Genomic DNA, 22,810 nt, shown 5'->3' on the forward strand with positions numbered 1-22,810 from the left:
TCCCACCCTTACTATGACTATGGAAATTGATATATTATTTTTAGACACTCCGTGTGGAAAGCATATATTTTCCGCACATTCAAGCCAACAACGTGCAATGAAAATCGTACTTTCCACACGTAGTATCGAAAAATACTTTACGACACATGCTCAGGAAAGAGTATCTTGTCTCGTGTACTTGTCCACCCTCGCTTTGTTCGGGCGTAAGCGCTACATGAGACAAGAAGCTACTTTCCCGCACTTTTATTATAACGTAATATTACAAATTAATTAACACCTATATTCAAAAAATTAGCTTACCCCGAAAAAAAGTCACGAAAGGCTCATTTTGAGGCTTATTTTCCTGGTCTATATATGTTTCTTCTCAGTGTGCTCCTGAATTTTCAACCGATCTCTCTCGTGTTCGAGCTATTTTTCGTCGCGATCGTTCCTTACTACACGAATGCGAGTAAAGCCAAGATCGTAATGAATATTTATTCGTTACAATTTCGGCTTCAAATGGTCATAAGGAAATTTTTTCTTTTTAAATAAATAAAAAAATATAAGTAATATTTTATTGAAAAAAATATTAAACATAATAAATTTTGAAAAATTGTTGAGAAAAAACATGCCCAAAAAAGTACAACATTTTGCAACAATGTGTAATAATTTAACCCATTAACGATCATAAACGTCATTTTTTCGACATGTTTTTGATTGCAAAATTCATGTCCTAAACGAAACAATAAAATGATCCATGTGCGACGTAATTACTGCTGTGGTAAACAGTAATTAGCCTGTCAGGTACGTCTGGAGTTAACGTGTCTCTTAGGTTGCTCTTTATGGTAACTGATATAGTACTGGGACAAGCAAATGTTGTTATAATAAAGCTGAGAAAAAAGAATTCTACGAATTTAAATACAAAGTCGAATCATCGCTCAATGTGTTTATAAAAGGGTAAAATAGACTGCAAAGATTTTAACGAAGTCGAAGAGTCGCTCGACGTTATAATCAAAAGCGTTGAAGTGAAGTTAAATAATCGCAAAACGCTTCAGAAAACTAAGTTTTAAAGGATAGTGAAAGAAAGGTGATAGAAAGAAAGAGAATTAAGTATGTTTAAAAAAAATTAAAAACTGCTTTTTATTTCCCTTAAGTAATTTTAACAATTTCGTAGTTTTGCGCGTTAAAATTTTAAACGAAAAACTGGCCTACTTGACGCTGTTCATGCTTCTTGCTGGTTTCCTTTGGCTACTTGGTGGTGTACTACACTGTGGCTTGGAACAGTGGCTTTTTATAGCCCTGAGCTCCATCACCCTTTAGATAACTAAACGATTTCGCTCAAGACGCCTAAAACCATTTCCCTAATTTCCGGATTTTCTCAGAGATGGATCTGAAATATCAATTCTTCTAACTTTGTTGTCAATTATTTTTAATTAATTAGCGTGCAAAATTTTTCAGCACAGTTTTACTCAAAACTATGTACAAATACATATTCTCAAATTTAAATCAAGTATAAATTAATATTATGTGTTATTATTTTTTTTTTGTTAAATTTCTATTATTTTATCTGTCTATTGCAATTTCTATCAATTTGCAATTCAACATCTATTAGACTTTAACACATATTTCGTCTCATAATTATTTAAAACATTTTACCTGTAACTATTTCTAATTCATAGTTAAATATCTTGTGAATTATTAATTATATTTGCGTTTAATCATTCGAACATGTTTATTTTTCTTTACTCACCACTTGATAACAATATTTTCAAGTTTATTCTTAATTATTTAGCAAAAATTTAATTTAAAGCTTAAAAACTTCAAAATATTTAGCTATTTTTACGCTTAACCTGAACTTTTGATTAAAAACGTTTCAAAAATGTTATAAAATAGTAATTTTTTTCTATAAAATGGTACATTCTGTTTCTATATACTTAACATTTATTATTATATTTCATTTCCATGTTAATTTTCTTAGACTACAAAAGTAAAAAAATTTAACGGAAAGCGAAACAGGATGCAGTTTTACGACTTTAACTCTCTTTATCATCTTTGACGCGTGTAGTCCTAATCCGGCTGGCCATGCCGTAATCTAAGCGTGAGTGTAACAAAAACAGTCATTTAATTTTGAGAAAACTCGGTTACCAACATTTTTTATATATAGAGTTTCCTTTACTTAAGTTTTTTTTTTTTATTTTTTATTTATTTACAGTCGCATCCCCCTTAATGGGTATTAGCGACATTGGTACATTGATACTCTGTTATAGAGTTACATATATTGGTTTGTTCAGTAGAGTTGACATTAATTAAATACAAGATTGTGGTACATGTGTGTTTGTTTGAATCTATATTGTAAGATATTTTTGTTGATATGATGGATACAAACTGGTGTTTACGGTGGTGTATTGAAAATTTTTGAAAAAAAATTTTTTTTTTTATAGTTTGCTTATTAGTTGGGTTTCTTGTAGATATTTTATAGCTTTTTTGCATTAATCTGGGTTGTTGAGTAGGCTTGTTATATCATTCAATAATTTATGCTTTTTGCGTTCGTTTTTGTATTTTGAGCATTGTATTAGTATGTGCTCAGTGTTAATTCTTGTTGAACATTTTTCACATATCGGGGGTTCCAATTTATTTAGTATGTGTTGATGAGTCATTAATGTGTGTCCGATTCGGAGCCTGGTTATTATAATTTGTTCTCTTCTGTTGAAATTGTTTGCAGGATTTGTTTGAAAAACGTATTTTTTTATTTTTTTTAGTGAACTGTTGTTGATGCTATTTGTCCAGTTGGCGTTGTTTTCGCTGTTAATTTTGTGGTTGATCATTTTGAGACCAATTATTTTGTTTATTTTTACCTCATTGGCGTGTGTTACTTGGCTGGTCAGGGATTCTGCTTTTTGTGTATGTGTGTTTTCATTAACTTTTATTAGATGTATTCCTATTTTATTCTTTGTGTTTTTCAATATCTTATTTATATGTTGTATGATTGTATTTTGTGAATGAGTGCTTTGGAGTTGTTTGATAAGTTTTGCAGCTGTTGTATGTATTACTGTCCTTATGGTGAGGTTGATATTATTTAGTGTGTGCAGGATCAAGGTTTCGTGAGCTGCTTGAAGTCCATAGTATTTTGGGAGTTTAATTATTAATTTTTCTTGGCTAGGTAAAATGGCGGCTGCGTCAATAGTGTTGTTTGAGGGAATGATCTCGGTATATATGTGGTTGATGTTTGAGGTGGGTTGTGAGTGGTTGCAGTGTTCTTGTCTTGTGTGATTAGATAGATCTGTTGTTAGTTCCCATAACATAGGAGTTTGGTTTGAATGTGAGATTATATATGGAAGGAATTAATCGTAGAATATTCCATAACTTGCGAGATGTTTGTAAGCTCGGTAATAGAACGGTTTTTTTTTGATTGGGTTTGTTATCGTCGTAAATACTACGGTTTTTGAAGAGGAGAGGGTATGCTTGGTTTTTTGGTGAGTGTAGAATTTTTATTGCATAATTCATGATTATTTTTTTACGTCTGAGGTGTAATGGGAGAATATTACTTTCGCTGAGAATGCTGATTACAGGGCTAGTCCTGTAGGCTCCTGTTGCTAATCTCATACTTTCATGTAGTAATACATTTAGTCTATTTAGTGAGTTTGTATTTGCAGATTCGTAAGCAACGCAGCCGTAATCTAGTTTAGATTGGATTATAGCTTTATATGTGTTCTTGATTATTTGTTGGTTTGCTCCCCAGTTTCTTGCTGATAGTGTTTTCCATAAGTTCATTCTCCGGATGCATTGGTTTTTTAGATAAGATAAATGAGAATTCCATGATAGCTTCTTATCGAAAATAAGGCCTAATATCTTTACTTCGTTGACTACTTGTATGAGTTCCTTTCTGATATGTAATTTAATGTCTTGGTTGTTGTTTTCGTGTTTCTGAAATAAAATTGCTTGGCATTTTGTAGGTGAGAATTGGAATCCGGACGTGTTTGCGAATTCGTTTAGCTTGTTAAGTCCACTTTGCATGATTTTAACGCTGGTATTAATGTTTTTTCCTTCTAAAAATAAGGTAATGTCGTCTGCAAATGTAGTGCACTGAATTGGAGCATTTATGTGTTGGAATATGTCGTTTAGAGTGATGAGAAATAGAGTTACGCTAATAACTGAGCCTTGCGGTATTCCGTTCTCTATTGGGACTGCTTCCGATAGTGTGTTGTGGATTCGGACTTGAATGCTTCTGTTGGTGAGAAAGTTTTGTATAAAGTAAAATATAGGGCCTGTAATTTTGAAGTTAATTAAGGTTTGGAGAATTTTGTGGCGCCATAGTAGATCGTAAGCTTTATTCATATCGAGGCAAATTGTTAATAGGTGGTGTTTTAGTGCGAAAGATTCGTAAATGTTGGATTCCAGTGTGACGAGGCAGTCTGATGTGCTGCAATTCTCTCTGAATCCACTTTGGGCTTTGTTTAGGAGGTTATTCGTTTCTAAATACCATTTTAGTCTCCTGTTCACTATTTTCTCTAGAATCTTGCACATGCAGCATGTTAAAGCAATAGGTCTGTAGCTGTTTTTTTTATATTTGTTTTTGTTAGGTTTCAATACAGGAATAACGATAGCTCGTTTCCATTCGTCGGAAAATTGTTTTTCTGTCCAAATTAAGTTGTAAATTCATAGTAGGCATTTGCGAGGTCTGTATGGAAGTTGTTTAAGAAATATGTTCGGAATAGAGTCAGGCCCCGGACTTGTGTTTTTGCTGAGTTCGAGTATCGACTTTAGTTCTCGATATGTGATTTTATTGTTGATAGTGTTGTTGTTTGTGGTTTCTTGTAGAGTTACTAGGAGATTTTGTGCGTTTTTATATAGTAAAAATTCATGTGTGAGGTTGGAGTCGCTTGCTGCGTCAGCGAATTGTTCGGCTAGTATGTTTGACACTTCGTATGAGTTATTTATTATTGTGTTGTTTTCTTTAATTATTATAGATTGTTGTGTGCTTTTGCCTTCTATTGATTTGATTTTTTTCCATAATTCGTTCAGGGGTAGTTAATAGTTCATCGATTTCAGATATTCTAACCATGACTTTGTTTTGTTTTGTTTAATTGTTCTTTTGGCTATGGCTTTTAAGCGTTTGTGTTCTATTTGATTGCTTAGAGTGTTTTTCCTTTTCCAAATGTTGAAAGCTCGTTTTGCATTTTTGACAGCGGTTTCGCACTCTTCATTCCACCACGTTGTGTTGTATTTTGGAGTTTTTTTTTTGCTAGTGGGAATGCTTTCGTTTGCTGCTTGTAGAATGATTTCTTTAAATTTATCTATTATTTGGTTGATATTGGAGTTGATCTTTCGAGAGTTGTCATTGAGTAGTGATTCAAGTTCGTTGATTTTGGAGTTGGTAATTTCTTTATATTTTCCCCAGTCGGCTTTATAGAATTTCCACCTGTGATGATTGATTTCTAGCTCTGTATTATTGGTAGGAAAAAGTGTTGTAATTATGGGGAAATGGTCACTTCCGTATAAGTAGTCTAGAACTTCCCAGTTTAGATATAGTGTTATGTTGCTGCTGCAGAAAGTTAGGTCGATTGAACTGGGGTTTCCGGAGGAAGCATTGCAGTATGTTGGTGTGCCATCGTTGAGAAAGTCTATGTTGTTATATGTTATTATGTTTTTTATTATGGTTCCTCTTTTGTCGGTTTTATTTGAACCCCATAGAGTGTTGTGGCTGTTAAAGTCTCCTAGAAGTATGTAAGGTGTAGGTAGTTGATTTACGAGGTTTTGTAGGTTTTCGTTTTTTAGATTATACACTCGGCAACAAAATTATCGCAATAAAGATTTTTCATCGAAAAATTGCCATTTTTCATGCTTGTAATTCGGTCAAATTTTATCGTATTGAGATCATTTTTTTTTGTTTTGTAGAAAATTATGTGTACTTTGAGAAACAAATGATATCCACCGTCTGCAAGATAATGTCACATTGCTATGTCTTAATCAGGCATACCAACTTTTTTTTCTTAAAAAATTGAATAGTTTGCACGTATGCCTGGATTACCAAAATTTTTTTTTCGAAAAACTACAGATTTCCTTTCAAAGTGCACTTTTCAACGAGTATTTTAAATCAAAATTCGACACTCCACGATTTTTTTCGACCGAGTTATGCCATTTTAAAGATATTCCAATGTTTTAGTCAACCTTACCGACAAATCAATTAAAAAAAATAAAATAACAGTTTAAGGTGGCATACTGGCCAAGAGTTAAGGCAAAAAATCATTCAACATTAATTTTACTATACAGCGTCCACAACAATTAACCATTACCGTCGCAATCGAAATGCCTCGGCTTACTGAAATCGAATCTGCTCAAATTGTTGCCCTGCTAGAAGCGGGATTAAATCAAAGCGAAATATCCAGAAGAATAGGGATTCATCGTTCAACGGTGTCACGCGTTCTTAGTCGGTATGAAGAAACAGGTTCTTATCGCCGGAGACCTGGTCAAGGTCGACATAGGATTACTACAAATCGAGAGAATCGCAACATTGTTAATGAAGCTCTGCGCAATCCAAGGCAGGTTGCGCGACAAATTGGAAATAATGCTTTACCAGGCAGACGAATTAGCGCTCAGACGATAAGGAGACGCCTTCATGACAGAGGTTTGAGATCACGAATTCGTGCTAAAGTGCCTAATTTAGCAGCAGTCCACCGACGAGCTCGTCGGAATTACGCCCGAAATTATCGATATTGGACACCAAGAGAGTGGAGACATGTATTTTTTACAGATGAATCTCGGTTTTGTCTGTACGGAAATGATGCTAGGATTCGAATTTGGCGTCGTCGACGACAACGTTTTGCACCAAATCACGTTAATCCAACTCGTGCGTTTGGTGGAGGATCCATTATGGTTTGGGGTGGAATATCAATGAACCATCGATCAGATTTAGTGATTATCCCAACCCCTGGACTAACAGCGGGACGTTACATAAACGAAGTTTTACGTCCTCACGTAATTCCAATGCGTCGGCAAATGGGTCGTAATTTTATCTTGATACAGGATAATGCACGCCCTCATACTGCAAGCATAACTCGTACTTACTTAGCAGAAAACAACGTAGAGGTATTGCCTCATCCTGCTTGTAGCCCAGATCTCAATCCTATAGAACATGTGTAGGATACGATGGGTAGGCGATTACGTAACTTACAGAGACCTCCTGCTAACCTCCAAGAGCTTGGGAGAATTCTGAATGAAATTTGGCACGAGATACCTCAGGATTCAATTAGAGCATGCATTAATATGCAAGAACGTTTAAGAGAGGTAATTCGTCAGCGAGGTGGCAATACACGATACTAAAGGCTTTAAGCGCATAGGGCTTGAAGTCAAAAAATACTGCGGAAGTGACGAGCCGCGGGATCCCTAATGTTAAAAACGGTTTACACAATCGGCCCTTTTCAGGGCCACAATGATGCGTAAGTCCGACCAACAACCTCCTCGCGGTACGCATCGGGTAATGCTGATGTTGGCGGTATTTGGCTAAAACATTGGAATATCTTTAAAATGGCATAACTCGGTCGAAAAAAATCGTGGAGTGTCGAATTTTGATTTAAAATACTCGCTGAAAAGTGCACTTTGAAAGGAAATCTGTAGTTTTTCGACAAAAAAATTTGGGTAATCCAGGCATACGTGCAAACTATTGAATTTTTTAAGAAAAAAAAGTTGGTATGCCTGATTAAGACATAGCAATGTGACATTATCTTGCAGACGGTGGATATCATTTGTTTCTCAAAGTACACATAATTTTCTACAAAACAAAAAAACAATGATCTCAATACGATAAAAATTGACCGAGTTACAAGCATTTGAAAAATGGCAATTTTTCGATGAAAAATCTTTGTTGCGATAATTTTGTTGCCGAGTGTATCTGTCGCTCAGATATATGTTGCATATGGTGATTAGCTTATTGTTGATGAGGGTTTGTATGGCGACTGCTTCTAATTCGGTGTTTAATGTTATTTCTTGGCTATAATAATTTTCTTTTATATATATACATACTCCTCCACTGGCATTTATACAGTCTTGTCTGTTTTTATTGTAGCTTGTATATTTTTTTATATTCGATTTGTCGTTGCCTTTGAGATTTGTTTCTTGTAAGCAGATAATGTCTGCATTTTCTTGGTGTATAAGGATTTGTAGGTAGTTCAGTTGGTGTGCTAGACTGTTAAGGTTCCATTGGATAATTTTCGACATTTTATAGTTATGCAAGGTCTGAGTCGGAGTCTGAATTGGTTGGTGTTGGGGTGGGAGTGAGGTTCGTGTTTGGTAGATCTATACTTTTCAATAATCTGGTGCAGCGGTTTTTAATGCTAGAGTTTCGAACGTTTTGGTATACATCCTCTCGAATAAATTTTTAAAATTTTTCTAAGTCGTCCGTGTATTGTTTTATTATTCTATGGGTTTTTTGACATTATGTGTTTTTTCGAGAAGACTTTTGAATTCGTCGTAGTTGAGAAGAACTTCAGCAGTGTTGAGATAGTCTTTGATGCTGTATAGTTTAATATCAAGCTCGTCGTTAATGTTTTCTTGTGAGTCATAGTTTTGGTAGATATTTTTTTCTTTTTTGGAGGAAGATTTTGTTGCAGTAGTGTTATCTGATTTAGATAAGTTTGGGTTGCTGGGTTTCCGTTTATGTTTGTGTGTTTCTTTTATATATTGCTCGGATGGGTTTTGGATGGTTGCTTTTGGAGATTCATTGGAGCTAGTTTCAGAGCGTTGTCTTTTCATTGCTGGTGTGAAGTTAATTGACGCATTAGTAGCAGTGGATTCGTTGGTAGTTGGACTATTATCGATAATAGTTTCAGCATCATCAATATTTACATTTGAGTCAGCTGAGTGGGCTGTACAGTTATTTGCGAGGTGGCCTTCTTGATTGCATGAAAAGCATTTGATTGAGTCTGTGCTGGCGTATATGAAGTAGTTGACTCCTTCATAATAAATTTTAAAGAGCTCGGGTATTTTTTTAATGTCTTCGGGTTTAATGTAAGCTTGTTTACGCCAACTACCCACGTGTTTATATCCGGTTTTGACAATTGTTTTGACAATTGTTTGGAATTTATCTGTGATGTCGTGTACTAGTTCCTTATTGGCCAGGTAAATACAGATTCGGTTTTTGGATATTCTCGATGCGAATAGTATGTTTTTTGGTTGTACAATATCTCCTATGGCACACGTGTAATCTGTAAGTGTCAGTTCGCCGATGCAGTCCATAAGGAGACCTTGATCTCTTTTTGGAGTTTGGTCTTTTTGCGTAATGCGTGTTCATGGTTGTTTTCTTTGATGTTGTATTTTCGCGTTGGTGCGAAAATGTATTGGGCTAAGCCCGGACATGTGAGACGTAAACACTACACTTGCGAGGAGCAATTTTAATACACATCTGTTCGCTATAGAAGCTACACGTGGATTCTTACTTAAGTTCCTAACTAAAACCGACAAAGGTTCTCAAATGTTTTTCGTTAAAAAATATGAGGTATAGGAAAAAGAAAAATGTCTTAATATTTATCACGGAACACTTAAATTTTTGCAATTTATTTTGGAGTAAATTTTCTACATTTAAAAAAAATGTTGTGACCATTGCAAAGAATTTTCAGAATGTTTGATAATATTTTCCTCAAAAACTATAGGCTTTGAGAAAAATTTGTAAGAACAGAAAGTCTTAGAATTAGCCAAAGAATACACTATAACTTTGTTAGATTATGTTGATAACTTTTTTAGAAATATCTTTGGAACTTAATTTAAAAAAAGAAAACAAAAATTTAAAAAAAAAAAAAACAAAGAAGTTGAGCGTTCTTCTTCTCTTTCTATAAAAATTTTTTCTAAATTTCGTATTTTTTGAGAAAAACAATGGTACCGAGAAACGAATTTTTTTTCCAGGTTTTTGCACTATATCTATCATTTTGAAAGAAAGCTTATATATAAAAATTTCCTTAAAGTTCAACAATTTTGTGTATTGATGGTTACAGAAAAATTTTGATATTGACGCATGTCATGTTAAAAAGAAATTGATGAAAAAAAGTTTTGAAATTTTACCTATTTTCTTATAACAAATCCGTCAAATTTAATTTTGCATGTAAAATGTTTTAACCCATTAACGTCCAAAATGTCAAAATTTCTTGCACGTTTTCAAAGTGATTTTTTCCTATGTAATTGGCGTTGAAAAAATTCTTGAACCACATATTCTGATGTAAAATTGCATGCTCTTTCAGAATCCGTTGCCAGAATCATGATAAAACTCACAGGAAAAGAGATATGCTCGATTGAAACATAAAAAACACCTAAATTTTCGAAAAAAAAAATTTTTAGGATTTTTTTTCGAAGTGTTACGGTGAAGATATCACCTTGCGACCGTGATCAAAGGTGATCATGGAATTTGAAGTTTAACAAGGAATTTTTTTGTTTACCTTGAACCATCGCTTCTTTACAAAATGGCGGAAAAAACGAATTTTTTTTTTTCAATCTTCATCAACTTTTTTCTCAAAATCTATGGTCTTTAGAAAAAAATTCATAAAAACAAAAATGCCTTAGAACCGCTCGAGGAACATTCTCAAATTTTTTCAGAATTTTTGGAGACAATTTTTGATTTTTCGGGAAATTTGGGAAATGGAATTTTCAAAAATGTCTCCAAAAATTCTGAAAAAATTTTAGGATGTTTCTCGAATGATTCTAAGACATTTTTGTTCTTATGAATTTTTTTCTAAAGTCCATAGATTTCGAGAAAAAAATTGATAAAGTGAACATAGCGGCCGAAACGAATTTTTATTATTTCAACTTTATCAATTTTTTTCTCGAAATCTATGGACTTTAGAAAAAAATTCATAAGAACAAAAATGTCTTAGAATCACTCGAGAAACATCCTAAAATTTTTTCAGAATTTTTGGAGACATTTTTGAAAATTCCATTTCCCAAATTTCCCGGAAAATCAAAAATTGTCTCAAAAAATTCTGAAAAAATTTGAGAATGTTCCTCGAGCGATTTTAAGGCATTTTTGTTTTTATGAATTTTTTTCTAAAGATCATAGATTTTGAGAAAAAAGTTGATGAAGATAGAAAAAAAAAAAATTCGTTTTTTCCGCCATTTTGTAAAGAAGCGATGGTTCAAGGTAAACAAAAAAATTCCCTGTTAAACTTCAAATCCCATGATCACCTTTGATCACGGTCGCAAGGTGATATCTTCACCGTAACACTTCGAAAAAAAATCCTAAAAATTTTTTTTTTCGAAAATTTAGGTGTTTTTTATGTTTCAATCGAGCATATCTCTTTTCCTGTGAGTTTTATCATGATTCTGGCAACGGATTCTGAAAGAGCATGCAATTTTACATCAGAATATGTGGTTCAAGAATTTTTTCAATGCCAATTACATAGGAAAAAATCACTTTGAAAACGTGCAAGAAATTTTGACATTTTGGACGTTAATGGGTTAATGAGCCCGGATTCGTATTCAGCATACCCAGAAATATAAGGAATGGTACCTTGGATCAATTTATTATTTCGCTTTACACAAGAATTTGGCGGTTAAAACATGTCTAAAAAATGACGTTTATGGTCGTTAATAGGTTAATCTTTCAATGAAGAAAATAAATCAATAATCGTCTCTGTTCCAATCCTGCCAGCAAATGTCCATATTGCGAAAGCGCCTGTTTGTGCAAAAATCGTTATATCACAAAAAATAACCAATAGTTTCAAATGTTGCTAAAAACATGTTTTTAGTTTAATAATAGCTTTCTATATACAAAAATAAAATAAATAGAGAATTCAAAATAGAGTATCCATGTTTCATCGACAGTTATGTATCAACGCAGAAACTTTTTAGGATTACGACGGAAAATGCCAATACGGCCTCAGAGTGGATTACACGATTGCGTTTACTTTTTATGTAAGCAAACGTAGCACCTATCTTACCGAAATTTTTTGTATGCCTAATTTTTCATGCAAAATTAATACGAACGTATCTTGTAATATGCTTGTGGCCACAACTATTTCGTAAATTTTAATCATATCGTAGATTTTGTGAATCATTTCGAGAATAATCACTCCCACATGGCGTCACGACTGATATTCATCTTTTGTGGATGTACAGCCGTGATTAAACTCATTCGACCAATTGTAAATAATTGCAAACACAGGTAAAGATTTACCATGAACTTCATCTAATTCAGCTTTGATTTGTTTCTGTGTTAAACCTTAACTAAAGTTGTTTATTTTGATAAACGATAAAAACGAAACCACTTGGTAGATCAGGTAGTAAAGTTACTTATTTTGGCAGTACTCTACAGACGTGACACTTGCTCTCGCATCATAAGTTGTGACGCCTTGCGCGACCCTCATAATACGTTACAAAATAAATAATTTGATGTTGTTTGACGTTAACGAACCTCATAGAAATTTTCCCTTTGTAATCTTTCTTGTAAACATAACTTTCAATAATGAATACTTTATTTAATATGTAAAAGTACATATTGAATTTTACAGGTGGTCCAGCGACAATGATGCGTGGTGGTCAGCATGGAACACGTGGTCGTGGTGGCTACAATCGTGGGGGAGGAGAAGGAGGTCGAGGGGGACTCAGACAACAAAGTGGCAACCCAAACAACCAAAATTATCAGACCCGTCGCTAGTATTTTTGAAAACGTTTTAATATTACATCTTGGTACAGTTCTTCTACTTTTTAGATAAAATGTCAATATCAAAACATCAAGAAAAAATGGATATAAAGGAAATTATAGAGCATTGCTCAATAAATGACTGAAAGACATGAAATGATATGCAAATTCGAAAATTGACATTTCGATAGAAAAGAGATTGAATTTTTATCAGATTTTCCAATAATAGTTAATGCCGGGCAAACTTAAAACCTGAATTGTACCAGAGAAACAATATATTATTAAGAGAATTAAAACATAAATAAGTTTAAGTATGAACGTATAGATTATTTTTTATTATCATAGTTGTCAATCTAAATTTTTTATGCCTAATTTATTAGATACTAATTTTGAGATTTCACATATTTTCTTATATTTGTGCTCAGTTCCTTAAGGTAGAAGACATCCAATTCATGCTTTTTTTTCTATGTATACTTTTTTTTCAACTTAATCAACTTATGCTTCAGTTACACATTTGCAATTGAATCTTAGTTTTGTTAAATTCATATGTTATAACATCAGGTTGTACTTAGTTATTAAGCTATATTTTTATTAATCACTTGCTTAAGTCAATTAATTAGTGTTCAATTATATCAACAAATGCAAAAAAGGACAAAAAGAAATTATATCTATATATTTAATTATCATTATCTGAATATCTAAGTTTAATGCTCAGTAGTTAGATTTTTCGTGGCATCCACATACATTGTACAAGACTATTCTAGATGAGTTTATTAAAGTATAAACAACATATTTTATAGATCAAACAAAACTAAATTTGATATTACATAAATTTTTAAAATTTTGCTTAGCCTAATTAATATTTGTATTACTTTTGTACTCTATTCCATCTTCATCAAATAGTAAATTTATGAAGCTGAATACAAACTGCTTAACATTAACTATCATTATAATAAATTTCTTATTATATGTTTGTTAATTATTATTTTCGTAAGACTTTCAGATATTATCAATCACAAATTTAATTACATAATGTATATAACTGAAGAAGGTTTATATATTTAAGTTTGAGAATAAATCGACTACTGTTATCGATTAACAAATACATTCAGAAATTACAGTAATAATAATCTTCAGAAAGACAGTCGAAAAATGTAATCATTAGACAATGCAGTTACATACATAAGTATGGCTTACAAAAAATAATATATATGCAAGAATATGCAATTTTACCTTTTTTCTGGGAAATCTTCAAAATTTAATTATTTCAAAAATTTTCTAAATTTTGGCAAACTTTTCTTATAGAATAACAAATGTGAAATAATCCTATTTTTCATAAAAAACGTTATCATTTTTTTCAGACAGCTTGGATATGCTTTTTCATGGGTTATACTGTGATTTAAGAAACGTATCCCTGTTTATTTATTTACATATATGTTTGTAATGTTATGGAAAATTATATACTATACTTTTAAGTAAAAATACAATACAGACGAAAAGTGAGAAAAATAGTGGAACAAAATTACAGTAATTTAGTGAAAAGGTAATAAAAAACAAACTATATTGGTTGAACTTGTCACGAATGTATTGTAATGTTTTCTTGCATTTAGTATAATATATTAACCTTAATATTGAAGTATGAAATTTCATTCTTTATCTGCTTATATATCAATCCTACTTCAAAATCTTGAAATCAGCACAAATATAACATAAATCAAAAATAAATATAATATATGAGGTCTGTTCAAAAAGTATCGCGAATTTTGAATTTCCGCGGGCTACGTAAATTTGATTTTTTATTTTTTTGTAGCGTTATGTTGGTTAAGAGAGATGAGTACCAACTCATCTCTCTTACTTATGCTGATAAGGTCGGCCATTCTGAATGTTTAAATAATTTTTGACAGCTGTTTTCCTTGGATGTGTTTTGGCTCGTCTTCAATTTTTGCCTATTCTAAAAAATGGATCAAAGAATCTGTATCAAGTTTTGTGTGAAAAACAAAATAAAGTGCGCGAACGCATTCCGAATGTTGATTGTGGCATATGGTGAAGCTATCTTGGACCAAAGCAACGTTTATCGGTGGTACAAAATGTTCTTAGAGCGCCGAGAAGATGTGAACGACGAACAATGTGCTGGACGCTCAAGCACGTCAACAACAGCCGAAAACATTGATAAAGTGAAGAAAATAGTATTGGTCAATCGTCGAATCACCCTTAGAGAAGTTATTGAGGATCTAAACATATCGATTGGCACATGTCATTCGATTTTCACCAATGATTTGGGCATGAATCGGGTCGTCGCGAAATTCGTGCCAAAACTGCTCATTTTCGACCAAAAACAACATATCGTTAACATTGCTCAGGAGATGTTGGACTCGGTCCGTGACGACCTAAATATGCTCCAGAGGATCATAACTCGTGATAAATCATAGGATTATGGTTATGACGTGGAAACCAAAGCTCAATCATCCCAATGGAAGCTGCCGAATGAGCCAAGACCGAAAAAAGCGCGCCAAGTTCGGTCGAACGAAGATTTTGCTCACAGTTTTCTTCGATTACAGAGGCGTGGTGTATCAAGAGTTCTTGCCGCAGAGTAGTATGGTCAATAAGGAATATTACCTGCAAGTTATAAGCAATTTCCGCGAAGCAATCCGCTATAAACATTCGGATTTGTGGAAGAACAAAAACTGACTTTTACACCATGATAACGTCCATGCTCATACATCGTTACGTGTGCGCGAATATTTGGCCAAAAACAACACAGTAATGGTGCCGCAGCCACCGTATTCCCCAGATTTGGTCCGCTGTGACTTATTCCTGTTTCCAAAACAGAAAGGACGATGCTACGCCACGATTGAGGAGATAAAGATGGCATTGAAGGAGGAGCTGAACAAGATCACAAAAAATGATTTTTTTAAGTGCTTCGAGGATTGGAAAAAATATTGGCACAAGTGTATTATATCCGAGGGGGATTACTTTGAAGGAGATAAAATAGATATTCATGAATAAATAAATAATTGTTTAAAACATACAAAATTCGCGATACTTTTTGAACAGACCTCGTAGATTAAAAAATAAGCCATTACCGCATTTGATATATATAAAAAATGGTACGGTTCTGTAAACGATAAAATTTTTTTAAAATAAAATAAACAACTAAATTTACAGCTCACATTTAAATATGAATAGAAAAAAATTATACATGACTATAAACTTTTTGCAATAACTCGCAAAGTTATACTTTTATTAAGTCAATAATCTAATAGGATCATCTGGGAAATATAATGTTTCAAATGAATTCATGCCATTAGTAATCTGTTAAAATGTTACAAAGAATATGCGATGTAGACTAATAGTTTTTTTCCATAAAGTTGCATGCAAAAGTGCCCGGCCAAAGATAATTTTATGTTTTGATGTAGAAAGATTGCAAAATGGAAACACAAATCCAGCTTCGTAAAATACTTCTATTATACTATCAAACCATGTGATCTAAACATTTATTTTAACCATTAAAATAGTTTTAATCCGAAAATAAAAATTTTTCCTCTTTCATAACTATCCGGCCAAACACTAACAAGAAAACTACTTCAAGTGTACTTCACAGATTTTCTTGAAATTGTAATGTCTTGCAGTGCATTGAAAAATATTTGACACGTATTTTTTATACGTGCATATACGGCCCATTTAAGGGGTGAAAAATGTCCTTAAAGAAAAACGTCAAAAACCATTTTATTTAATTTCTTGAAAATTATTGCAAATTGTTTAATGAAACAAAGTGAACATCGTTCTCCTTTAAAAGAGAAATATTCGTGCAATATTTCTAATCTGAGCGGTTGAAAACCTTATTTTTTATACAAGCGAAACGTGTTTTTTCATTTTTTTTCCATCTAAAATTTACAAAACTAAGTGAATCTGACTATAATTAACTATATTATACATAAAATTTAAAAATAAACTTCACCCATCCCGGGATTTTGCAAAAGAAATTTTAAAACGGGTTGAACTAATCTTAAAATGGATAATATGCCGTTTCAATATTATATATGTACATATAAATCGAGTTCTTTCATTTTTATTTTGAGTACTCAAAATTAATCGAAATTTAATAATTAACTCCTGTGAAGAAAAAATTCACCGTCTATAAAAGAATTCTTCTTTAGAAGACTTCTTCGTTAATTGTAGCTTCTAATTTCGCTAGATTCTAAAGCAAAAAGAAAGATATATAATTTTTGTATGTTTTATTTAGAAATAAGAGTTGAAGTATTACCAAAGTTTTTATTTCCATAAAAATATTACACTATTCACTTAAAGTATTTCGAGTGAAATAAACGTTTACTTTCCAAGACCAGCTATTCAATATAAATATTACAATTAAACAGTTCATATTTGATTTTTATTTTAATATATTTAAATTATATTAATCATAATTATGATATATATAAACGACTTAAACACTTGGACCTTGGAACCGAAGTGATTTTACGAATGGAATAGGTAGCGGAGAAATGCCAATAGCGAATCACCTTCAATAAGTGCTGCTGAAACATTGTACAAACATAGTAACAAAAGAGAAAGACAAATAGACAAAAAGTAACAAACACTTAAGGCTTTGGGAGATAATTATCGCTATTATATGTATCCAGCAGTAGATCTAGCCAAAAATATACATAAAACGGTTAAAGAAGGCCTAAGTGTTATAATGCCTCATTTGAGGTGACTTACACAAAATATGAGAAAATGAGAGCAATTAAGATACACCTTTTAGGTGAACGAGAGAATGTAATTCATCGGTCTGATGAAGAGAAAGAGCCACAGATAAACATAAGAGTTTTGCATCTAGCTCTCGCCTTCAAAACAGGACTTAAATAATGATCATCGTCAATGACAGAAAAGTACCATTAGGCAAGTGCATAAAATGAATACTATACCGTCTAGCCAAGCTCAGAAAAAAAACTAGACAATAAGAAGAGCATCTAATACATCTCAGAGTAAGAACCTCACCATACCGCCTGGACGAAGATGACTGAGAAATAGCTAGGAACAGAAAAAGGAAAATTAAAATTGAAGGAATCAAGCAACTCAGATAGGTCAAATAACGAAAAAGGTATCTCTTTGGATGGATTTATCAAGGCTAGAAGCAGAGCAATTTTGACAACAAGCGGGGACAACAAAATGTTTTACTTCAAAATGATGAAACAAGTATAAAGCAGAAGTCCAGCATGGAGCAGGTCGGTTTCAATGTCAATTAGAGAAACAAAGAATGGAAACCTATTGTTAGAATTAGTGAAAGACTTCAACCTGGAAAATGTTAGCGAGGCAATACGTAAGGCGGCAGACGACCCGTGTCATGAGACCCTTACTCCCAACAGTAACAATAGAACTCCGAGACTTTAAAGATCTAATTATAGAAGAGATCAAACAGACGCTGATGACAGCTTTTAAAGAAACTGCTCCAAACCAAATAGAAGTAAAGACACTCAGAGTAGCCCCTAGAGGAAGTTGGGTAACAGGGTGAAGAGAAGGGTGAAGGGAACCGGAACTAACGGAGAAAGTATAATGAAAAGAGGATGATCTTTATAAAGTGTATCGGGATATCTTCTTGCCATTGATCAGCACAGCACCAAATAGAAAGAGCTATTGAACAGTGGACGAGGAGCAAATGCTTTGAAATAGCTTAGAACAGATGATTGCTATAAAATAATGTCACGTTGGCTGGCATCGGATCACAGAAAACTAGCTTATTGATGAAATAACTATATATCTAATCTAAAAAGAGAATGAAATAAATGAAATGGTTACAGTAACGGGCAAGAAGATCTCATTGGCCAAAATCGATAGAGGTACAAGAGGCCTACAAAGGGGCTAGAAGAACCTTTATGAATAGAAATTCAAATGAATAGAAATGAGATATGGATAAATCTCATCAAGTCGATAAACTGAGAGCTTAGGTCTTGCCTTATAACTTAGTAATAAGCGAACTAGATAAGGCACACGGTATAAATGTGCCGAAAGACAAACTGAGCTTGTGGAAAATCGTAGAAGTGCTATTTTCAACAAGGCAACAATGAACTAGCTCCCAAATGAAAAAAAAGTAGCCCGCCAGGGGAGTTCTCCATATTGCAAAATAGGCTTTACAACCAGTTTCACATCGTGCAGACTTTTGGGAATAATAGTCACAACGAAGAAGCTACTCGAAAGACTCATTTTTAATATGATGAGAGCATTATCGAATAAAATAATAACGGGGAGATTTCATTTCATTGAATGCATTCAATTTTGCTAACTTGGAATTTATCTATCATTCCCTTTTTCGAAAAAAGATGCCGCATTATCTTCCAAGAATATTAAACAGCTATCTCAAGGGTAGAAAATTGGTAATCGTAACCAAAAACGGCGAGATAGTGACTGACTATCTACGGGTCTATGGGTCTACGGGTCTCCGGTGTGTACGGGTGTACCACAGAGCTCAATAAATGACCCTTTTTTGGGGATTTGCATTAATGATAGACCGTTACAGCTGCAGCTACAGAACGAAGCATTGCTAATTAGATTTGTTGACGATTTAGCTTTGATATTGATAATAGAAATGGCACACCTAGTAGAAACTTATTAATAATACCTCAGAGCTCATTGCTCAATGCTCACTAGCAGGTTACTGGAGTTGACAGTGCACAAATGTGAAAGGCTCTTGGTATTTATAGCAAAAGAAATTCAAACCTCCTCAGTTCTTAATAAACTTTTGAAAATTAAGATAAATTACTTGATTATCTGGCTAAACAATAACAAAATGATCCTTTAAGCATTTAGACAAAGAAACAGCAACAAAGGCGTCAATAGTCTGCGCGTTGCCGGCGCGACTTATGCCTAATATCGAAGGGCTATGGCCAGCACGTAGACAGCTTTTGTCGACGATGGGTGAGTCAATTTAGCTGTATGGAAGATCAAGTTAGGCAGAACATATCTTCGCATATTTGGTGGATAAAAATATAAATGTAGTGCAGTGCAAAATGAATTTTCGTATAATTATGTCACGACTGTCGCTGTTAAGAGACGCAGCTAACGTGCTTGTAGGTTACCTCCTATAAGATTATTAGCTCTAGAGAGGAAGAAAATAGGGATGAGTAGGGATCAAGCAAGGAAAATATAAAAGACAAAGTTAACTAATCGAAGAGCAAAAAATCGTGAAAAGATCAAAAAAATCGCATGAGAAAAAAAGCACGGGAGACCCTAGTCCAAAGATGGTAAAAAAAATAAGACTTTGAAGAACGGACAAGGAACGTATACCCTCACACTGAAGGCAAAAGTGTGAATACTCAGGAGATACGGTGCGATGGAATACCGACTGCCGTAAGCAGTTAGCCACCATGGATGCTTTTGGAATCTATCCGGCCACGAAACGACTAACTAGAATCCGAAAGAGAGGTTCGCTCTAACAGTAATTCCCGCCTCTGCGGTGAAAGAAAGGAAAACGCGTAGCACACCATGTTTGAATACTCCGTATATTAAAACAACTGAAATAGATTAGCCTTGGAAATAGGATTGCTTAGGCTATCGAGAGACATCCTAATAGCAACAATACTATCATAGCATGAGAAATGGGAGCTTAAATCCGCTTCATCAAGAAAGCAATTCAAATCAATTAAGAAAAGGAGAAAATCAAAATGGCTAGAACAGATTGACAGACTAAGACAACGAAAATCTTAAACCCCTAATCCCTATAATAGGGATTCAATTATTGGTAAAAATAGGTCCGACCTAAGTAATACTGAAAAAGAAACCCGGTAAATGCTTGATGTCACACATGCTAGTTAGTTACATTGGGGTAGCCGACGCCCGTTAAAAAAAGAAAGAGAATGTTAACCTCTGTAACTTACTCTCTGCAACGCAACCTACTAGTAATTTCCTAAAAATATACAATTATTATTATAAATAACGGGCCATTACTAAAGAAAATAGTATATAATTATTAAAAATAAAGAAAAAATTTAGCTTGACCAGAAATTGAACCTGGTTTGTTCGAATTAAAAAATCTGTACATTACAACTTTAATATAATTGCTTTTCAAAATAATTTTTATTTTCTTGAACATTGAATAATTGCTACAATGATAGATACAAATATAATGTAATTATACGAAAGCCTTGAAAACTAAATATATAACAATAAGTACGCTCAAACAAAAAGAAATTTCATATTTATTGTCATACATATAAAATATGCCGGTAAGTATTACATTTAACAAAGGCGATAGAACTTTCTCAGAACTAGATCTGTAATGTTAAATAAATTATGTTATTGTTGATATATTATATTAAAATTGGTTTACCACTTATCTACTGACGGCTTCTAGAATCAATACTATTTTTGTTCTACATTTTATAATTTGAGGACTATCTATCCTTTATGTGTTTATTTCATCTGTTACATCTCACAATGTATTTTTTTTATATAGTTGCATCTTTTAATATCGCGCATACGATCCCGAAATTTAAGCTCTTAAGAAACCAAAATTTAGTATACGTCCGGAGGAAATCATTGAACTGGCATGAAATCTTACCACAAGCAAATGCACTACTAAACAGAAACCTTGTACTCAGCGAATTACTATACAATGTAGCAAGTGATATACTACATTAATTGCAGATATCGAAAAATAATCGATTATGAAAGGCTTTGCATACGTTTTGCAAGTCAGTCTTACAAGCTCTTTTAAGTGATTTGTACCTAGAGTACCGCACCCCGTCAATTTGACAGTTCAGTGTTACTTATATTTTTACTCAATTTATAAACCTATCGTTGCAAACGAACCATAGTAAAAACCATTTATTATTATTTTTCAATGAACATTATCTAATAGTTACAAAGTGAACCTTGCTTATCAACTTATTTCAACATCATCTATCCTGATCTATAGACGTAGTCAACACACGATCTCCAAGGTATAGTAATAGACAACTCTCTATCACATTTATTTAATATATTTTGCATTCTAATTTGCCAGAATTTACTCATCAATAATAATTAAATAAGCCTTACCCACTAAATTTCATATTGGCACGACTTAATTGTTAGGTTTAAATGGTAGTTAATGTCCAAGATATGACATATCAAATAGTATACGAGGTGTGATCAAAAAGTAAGGTGAATTTTTATTTTTCTCAAAAAATATTTATTTATTCATCAATTTTTATTTTATCTCCTTCAAAGTAATCCCCCTCGGATATAATGCACTTGTGCCAACGCTTTTTCTAATCCTCAAAACATTTCAAAAAATCATTTTTTGTGATCTTGTTTAGTTCATCCTTCGATGCCGTCTTTATCTCCTCAATCGTGGCAAAACGCCGTCCTTTCATGGGCCTCTTCAGTTTTGGGAACAAGAAGAAGTCACAGGGGGCCAGATCTGGGGAATACGGTGTCTGTGGCATCGTTACTGTGTTGGTTTTAGCCAAAAATTCGCGCACAAGCAACGATGTGTGAGCAGGGGCGTTATCATGGTGCAAAAGCCAATTTTTATTTTTCCACAAATTCGGACGTTTCTGGCGGATTGCTTCGCGCAAATTGCGCATAACTTGCAGGTAATATTCCTTATTTACTGTTCTACCCTGTGACAAGAACTCATGATGCACCACGCCCCTGCAGTCAAAGAAAACTGTAAGCAAAACCTTTACATTTGATCGAACTTGGCGTGCTTTTTTTGGTCTTGGTGATCCAGAATGCCTCCACTGGGACGATTGAGTCTTACTCTCGACGTCATAACCGTATACCCATGTTTCGTCACCTGTTATAACCCTGTTGGGTAAATCTGGATCATCGTTGACGTCATTCAGTAGCTCTTGGGCGATGCTCATGCGACGTTTCTTTTGGTCGAAATTGAGCAATTTCGGAACAAACTTCGCTGACACACGTCTCATGTCTAAAACACTCGTCAAAATTGATTGGCACGAACCAAATGAGATGCCAATATCATCAGCAATTTCTCTAATGGTAATTCGACGATTTCCCAACACTATTTTCTTCACTTCTTCAACATTCTCATCAGTTGTTGATGTGCTGGGGCGTCCAGAACGAGGTTCGTCATCGGTGTCTTCTCGGCCTTCTTGGAAGAGTTTATACCACTTGTAAACAATTTTTTGGCTTAAAGTAGACTCACCGTATGCCACTTTCAGCATTTCAAGTGTTTTGGAACATTTGATTCCATTTTTCACACAAAATTTA

At 33.5% G+C, this 22,810-nt stretch overlaps 1 protein-coding gene across 2 annotated transcripts in view; it reads left to right on the top strand.

Annotated features, from left to right (window-relative positions):
- LOC131675354 (ras GTPase-activating protein-binding protein 2) overlaps positions 1-14,170 on the top strand; it is a 100,469-nt gene extending 86,299 nt beyond the window's left edge. For both annotated transcript variants that reach the window (XM_058954301.1, XM_058954302.1), the window contains exon 9: positions 12,468-14,170. In XM_058954301.1, the coding sequence (XP_058810284.1) occupies positions 12,468-12,613 (146 nt within the window). In that variant the 3' untranslated portion in view covers positions 12,614-14,170. The remainder of the gene's footprint in view (positions 1-12,467) is intronic.
- Positions 14,171-22,810: the final 8,640 nt, after the last annotated feature.

This window comes from Phymastichus coffea, unplaced genomic scaffold, assembly GCF_024137745.1.
Source record: "Phymastichus coffea isolate CEN01 unplaced genomic scaffold, Cenicafe_Pcof_1.1 PCOF00020, whole genome shotgun sequence".
Classification (NCBI taxonomy): Eukaryota; Metazoa; Arthropoda; class Insecta; order Hymenoptera; family Eulophidae; genus Phymastichus; species Phymastichus coffea.